The sequence below is a fragment of the Triticum dicoccoides genome, chromosome 5B (assembly GCF_002162155.2).
Source record: "Triticum dicoccoides isolate Atlit2015 ecotype Zavitan chromosome 5B, WEW_v2.0, whole genome shotgun sequence".
Taxonomy (NCBI): Eukaryota; Viridiplantae; Streptophyta; class Magnoliopsida; order Poales; family Poaceae; genus Triticum; species Triticum dicoccoides.
Window position 1 is genome coordinate 564,354,112 of NC_041389.1, and position 5,703 is coordinate 564,359,814.

At 45.1% G+C, this 5,703-nt stretch overlaps 2 protein-coding genes across 2 annotated transcripts in view; one reads left to right on the top strand and one right to left on the bottom strand.

The window, feature by feature from the left end:
- The window catches only part of LOC119311638 (protein TRIGALACTOSYLDIACYLGLYCEROL 3, chloroplastic-like), a 4,685-nt gene extending 2,303 nt beyond the window's left edge, over positions 1–2,382 (top strand). The window contains exons 4-11 of the mRNA XM_037587299.1: positions 338–433; positions 549–626; positions 728–789; positions 901–976; positions 1,172–1,279; positions 1,434–1,609; positions 1,701–1,785; positions 1,884–2,382. Of these exons, the coding sequence (XP_037443196.1) occupies positions 338–433; positions 549–626; positions 728–789; positions 901–976; positions 1,172–1,279; positions 1,434–1,609; positions 1,701–1,785; positions 1,884–1,925 (723 nt within the window). The 3' untranslated portion in view covers positions 1,926–2,382. The remainder of the gene's footprint in view (positions 1–337; positions 434–548; positions 627–727; positions 790–900; positions 977–1,171; positions 1,280–1,433; positions 1,610–1,700; positions 1,786–1,883) is intronic.
- Positions 2,383–2,705: 323 nt separating this feature from the next.
- On the bottom strand, positions 2,706–4,709 carry LOC119311639. The gene is made up of 2 exons (XM_037587300.1): positions 4,267–4,709; positions 2,706–3,228 (listed from the first exon to the last, which is right to left on the bottom strand). Exon 1 carries the CDS (start codon positions 4,668–4,670, stop codon positions 4,290–4,292), a length of 381 nt encoding a protein of 126 aa, XP_037443197.1. The 5' UTR covers positions 4,671–4,709; the 3' UTR covers positions 2,706–3,228; positions 4,267–4,289.
- Between the last annotated feature and the right edge of the window lie 994 nt (positions 4,710–5,703).

Genomic DNA, 5,703 nt, shown 5'->3' on the forward strand with positions numbered 1-5,703 from the left:
AGACAGCCGGACGGGTCGGCGAACCGATGGGGTACTGCGTTGGATGGCAAATTACGCGTTTGAGATGCCCTTAGATGTTTTTCCAATCCATCTTATGGCTGGTCACTAGTTCCCTTACGTTGTGAATACATATAGAACTGTGAGTCATGTTGTATTTCTGTTACCTTGGGCAGTCTAGTCACTAGTTCTCTTAAGTTGCTCGTACTCTCTACAAAGCAGTCAAGCTGCATCTTAATTAGTATGGGTTTAAGTTATATTACGAGGCTTCTTTGGCTGCGTTAGCATTTACTCTGCAATTTCCCCTATGATCCAAAATGATACTTACATTATTATGTAGATTAGACATGGTGAAGCTGTTGGAATAATCGGTCCTTCGGGAACTGGCAAATCAACTATTTTGAAGGTTATGGCGGGCCTTCTAGCCCCTGATAAGGTTGTCCCATTTTCTCAATTTATCTCTGCTACTAGTATGGTTTTGGGGAGGTACACTTTTGATGTGATACTAATTGTCATTCATTATTCATGGCTGTTTTGCAACATATGAGCAGGGCGAGGTGTTCATCTGCGGAAAGAAAAGACAAGGCTTAGTTAGTGATGAGGATATATCAGGTCTCCGGATTGGCTTGGTATACTTCCTAATTGTATCCATGCATTCGTGGAATGGAACGGCATGATTTTCTTCTCATCCAGATTTTCATGAAAAATTTGTGTGAAATTCCTCATGCAGGTATTTCAAAGTGCGGCATTGTTTGATTCTCTCAATGTTCGTGAAAACGTTGGATTTCTTTTGTAAGGAATTCCTTTCCTGTTTCCTTGAGCGTACTTAGTTTTCAAGATTGATCTGCGTACTTAGTTTTCAAGATTGATCTGATTTCTATTTCCTCTGGTCTTTGCTTTTAGATATGAAAACTCCAAGCTGTCTGAGGAGCAAATAGGTGAACTAGTGACGGAAACATTGGCTGCGGTAGGCCTAAAAGTAAGTTAAGCTTTTATCTTACGTAAGTTAACCTTTTACTCGAGTAAGTATATGATATCTCTGTTTTCTGTGTATTTCAGAGAAAACATAGTTGAAGTATTCTAGATTATTGTTATTAGCTTTGATAGGACCAGAAGAGCATTAGTTTCCTGCTAGTACTTGATTGTAATGCAGATTATCATGTAATGTGTGCAGGGTGTCGAGGAGCGAATGCCATCTGAATTATCCGGAGGCATGAAAAAGCGTGTAGCCCTTGCTCGTTCAATAATAAATGATGACACAAAAGAAACAATAGAGCCAGAGGTATGCCCTATCAGTTGTAAGCTAATCTCATCATTTCACTCATTATTATTACTGAATCACCGGAAGCATTTCTGAAATACCAGGAGATCGGACAGCTTAGCTTGCTTTTTAATTGTCTTTGTGAACTTATAGTCAATTTTCTTTCTTCTGTCAGGCTCTTTTATATGATGAGCCAACAGCTGGGCTTGACCCTATAGCATCCACTGTTGTTGAAGACCTTATACGTTCCATGCACGTGACAGGGAAAGATGCTATGGGTAAGCCGGGAAAGATAGCATCGTATGCGGTTGTCACTCATCAGCATAGCACAATAAGAAGAGCTGTTGATAGGTACTGGCAGGAATTGTTTGGTTCCTCCGTGCTTTGGAACTTTTTGTTTGTTAATTGTTAGGCTGAGCCGACAATGTTTTTTCATGTTCAGGTTGTTGTTTCTCCATGAGGGAAAGATAGTTTGGGAAGGGATGACGGAGGAATTCACGACATCAACAAATCCCATTGTACAGCAGGTAATGCAGTTCATGCCTCAATTTGCTGGAACCTTGTTTCGGAGGTATCCGTTCTCAGTAGGTTCTGTCTTACCGTGTGGTTATTTTGATATCTGCAGTTTGCCTCTGGCAGCCTGGACGGTCCCATTCGATACTTCTGAGGATTTATCCAACTGCTGTGTCGAATATTCGGCGCATTCCTACGCCAGCCTCCGCAATGCCTCGTCTTAGAGAGGCATCTACAATACTTCAGCCAAGAAATATGAGCGGTGCCTTTGGGCCCATCTGGCGATAAATGGTGTTATTCAGCAACTAATAGATGCGTTCGACACGCAATGATGTAACTCCCTATTTATTGGACTTTAGGTGAATAAACAGGTGAATAAACAGCAAAACCAGCTTATCGATTTAGATGCTTTGTTGGCGAGTTTGGGGTCGATGTAAATGTCATTCTCACCCGAAGCAGCTCCTTGAATCCTTCATTTCTTTGTAGTCTTTCATGGACAATGATTTGTGATGTGATATTGATTTGTAATGTGCTCAAATATTGTCAAAACCATTGAGCAATGTCACCTGCTGAGCAAAAGTCAGCAAGTTTTTTTTAAGGAACCAAATAAACTAGACCTGTAACCATATTTTTTTAATTTAGAATGAAATGTGAGACCCGTGTTAGAACCGAGGTTTGAACCCGTGCCGGCTAGGAGGCGGCACCGCATTCTGACCACTGAACTGAGAGCTCATCCACAAACCAGCAAGGAAATCACAGCTGAATTCTCATGTGGGTATTAACATCTTGTGATCTTTAAGGAAGGAGTTGCAATGCCATTACAAAAACCAGAATGTGTGAGCGTATTAGAACATCTTGTTGTTTAAGTTCACATGATCCTACCATGTGCTGTTGGCATGGAGTATGTACAAGATCAAGGAAACAACCCCCGAAATATAAATCACATCTTAACATTCCACTCTTAACAGTCACCATGCAAATGATATACGGAGTACAAATAAACTTCAGGCCATGCTATCTGAAATGCTAAATTTGAAAGCCAGGTATGGTTTGCAAAAGGGGTTGACCGCTGGTAACTATTCGTGAACCAGCCAATGAAGCAAAATTGGGAATGTAGCATACACAAATTCAGGGCAACTCATGAACTATTTAAGACAAAATTCTTCTGGCACGAGCATACTCAGGCTATAGCATTGATCCGGGGAAAGAACAGTACAAATGAGTTAGACGGGCATTTGAAGCTTTATTTGCCAGAAATCCAGACATGAAACAGCCCGTTCCTGGCTCCTTGTCATTACAGTGTTTGTAGGTACGTCGTGCCCAGTCGCAGCAATTGCTTTGTTGGTACCAGAACTGCTACTCCTATAACCAAACCAAAATAACTGGAAGAAATCATCAGCTTGAAACCGGTGTGGCAGCGGCACCGGAGAACCTCCTTGCAATCACAATCCTCAAGCCTACTATAAAACAAAAGTATCCATTAGTTTGCGAAACAGTATAGGTCCTACATGCTCAGATCAAACTACTCGTACGACATTATGGAATGCAGGCAACTAAATCCCTCAGGGCCTACTGTGAACGCATGATTCTACAACGGACACTACATATTTCTGTGCCTGTATATCTAGAAATAAGGTTTATGGTTGACACATCAGTAGTTTGATACGAAAGTAACCCATGGGTACAAGCAACTTTGTACTGTCGAAATGACATGACTTTGATCCAATTGATTGGGATGAGACCAGAAACCCCACTGGTACAAACATTTTGCTGTTAAAATCATGGCTGACACCACTGGTTATAGATATGGAAACTCTAGCCCACCGATAGGGCAGAACATGACTCCATTTGTTTTCCATGGTTCCGTGGGTAATAGTATTGATCAAAGTAGGCAATTGGACAAAGTATACATGAAGAAAGTGTGAATAGTTTGTCCGTGCGTGCGCGTGCGTGTGTGCCACGTTGTGTTACTGTTTACTGTAAGATACAGCGACTTCTACACGTGTTGCTGTTCCGTGAGGTGCAAAGACTATTTCGCATAGCCCCAAAGGTCCATGTGTATTAGTGCATCTTTTGACTAGGGAGGAAGACATTTGATCTGGTTTCAGCCTGGAACTATCAATGACAGCATCTATCTATCTGCATATCTCCTATAGCGCCACATAACAATATTGAAAACAAGGTCACACATTCTAACAGAGCAGTCATCAAGTATGAAAAATGCAGCCATCTAGACTTTTGGGGCTGTGCACAGCATCTCATCGATTAATAGGAGTACACTGGATGTGCAACAATCTGTTATCTCGCGGAAGCGGAGCCGTGTCAAGATCATCTAAACATGTAAAATGTGCTACAAACAGTGATCATATGGATCAGGCATTACACGGAGCATTTTTCACTTCACATCATTCCCCCTCTCCCACTTCATGTATGGATCATGAAATCAAGTAAAATTCAAAATGCTGAAACTAGTGCGCGGGGCGTCGGGTGTTCACCGGGATCCACGTGCGGCGGCGGCTCAGGTCTGGCGGCGGAGGCGCTTCCGGAGCTTGCGGAGCTTGTGCTTGTTCATCTTGCGCTTGCGCTTCTTCTTGACGCTGTCCGCCCACACCTCCGGCTCCTTGGCCTCCCCTACGTCCTCGCGCGCGTCGCAGTCGCCTGGCCCTCCTCTCGGGACGTCGACGAGGGACGGGTATAGGTGCACGGCGGGGTGGAAGGCGAAGAGGAGGTCCCGGAGCTTCGGGTCCGGGAGCGGAGGCGCCGGCGGCGGTGGCTGCGGGTGGAGGTGCGGCGTCAGCAGGTGGGGGAGGAGCGGGACGGGGGCCGGCGGCGGGTTGCAGAGGGGGAGGGGGAGGCGCAGGCGCAGGAGCAGCCTGCGGGCCGGGGCGGCGGCGGCCATGGATGGATGGGAGATCCGCGGGGAGGCGGCTTGGATTCGAGGGTTTGGAGGGGTCGGTCGGTTTGGGCCGGAGCCGGTGCGGCTAAGCCGAGCTTCCCACCCCACCACACTGGGACCGAACCCGAGCTCAGTCCTTCGGCCGTCAACTCAACGGGCCAGACCAGTATTTTTTTAACAAAGTACACACGCTCATATATACTCACTCACACACACCCCCTATCTTTATAAGCATCTGCAAGAGACTGAGCCGACATATTATCTTGAGATTTTATCAGGTCATCGTTGACTTTTTTTTTAATTTAACACAATACAATGCACACACAATCAAAGCACGTACGCACGCACACGCGCGCACACACACACCTTATCGTTATGAGCACCGTCGAAATATTGAGCTGTCACAACATATTAATATTGCCGACGTCACTACCATTGTAGTCGATGGAAATGTCCCCTTCTGAATGAACATCGCCCGAAATGCTATAATAAATTAAGGAAAGTGCGAGCAGCAATATTAAGTCTAGAATTTGAACCCCAATGGGCTAGGCTAGTTTCACCACAAACAATCAAAACCATATGTGCTATTCTCAGTTCACGTGCCAAACCAGCTAGGGTGTGTTTGGTTCGGGTAATCATGTGAAACCGAACCCACTCGTTATCTGAAACGGCATATTCGCCAGATATGTAGAACGAAGTCGTATCTCCAAAATCGGCAGAACGGCTCACATCCCACCCCCAAACCCTTTCCTTCCACTACTAGGAAACCGCTTATAGATAGAAGTTTACCAGTAGTGTTGATTTATGACCCCACGCTACTAGAAGTTAGTAGTAGCACTGTCTAGAAAGAGCGCTACTGGTAACTGTTAGCAGCAGCGTCTGTTATCTAGCCCCATGCTACTGCTAAGTGTAAAACACCACACCCCTGATCAGTAAATATTAGCAGCGCTTTTCGCTCAACCAGCGCTACAGCTAGTGGGCTTAGCAGTAGCGCTGGCCCGTTGCCCGCGCTGTTGTTAAGCACACTACCCCCCCG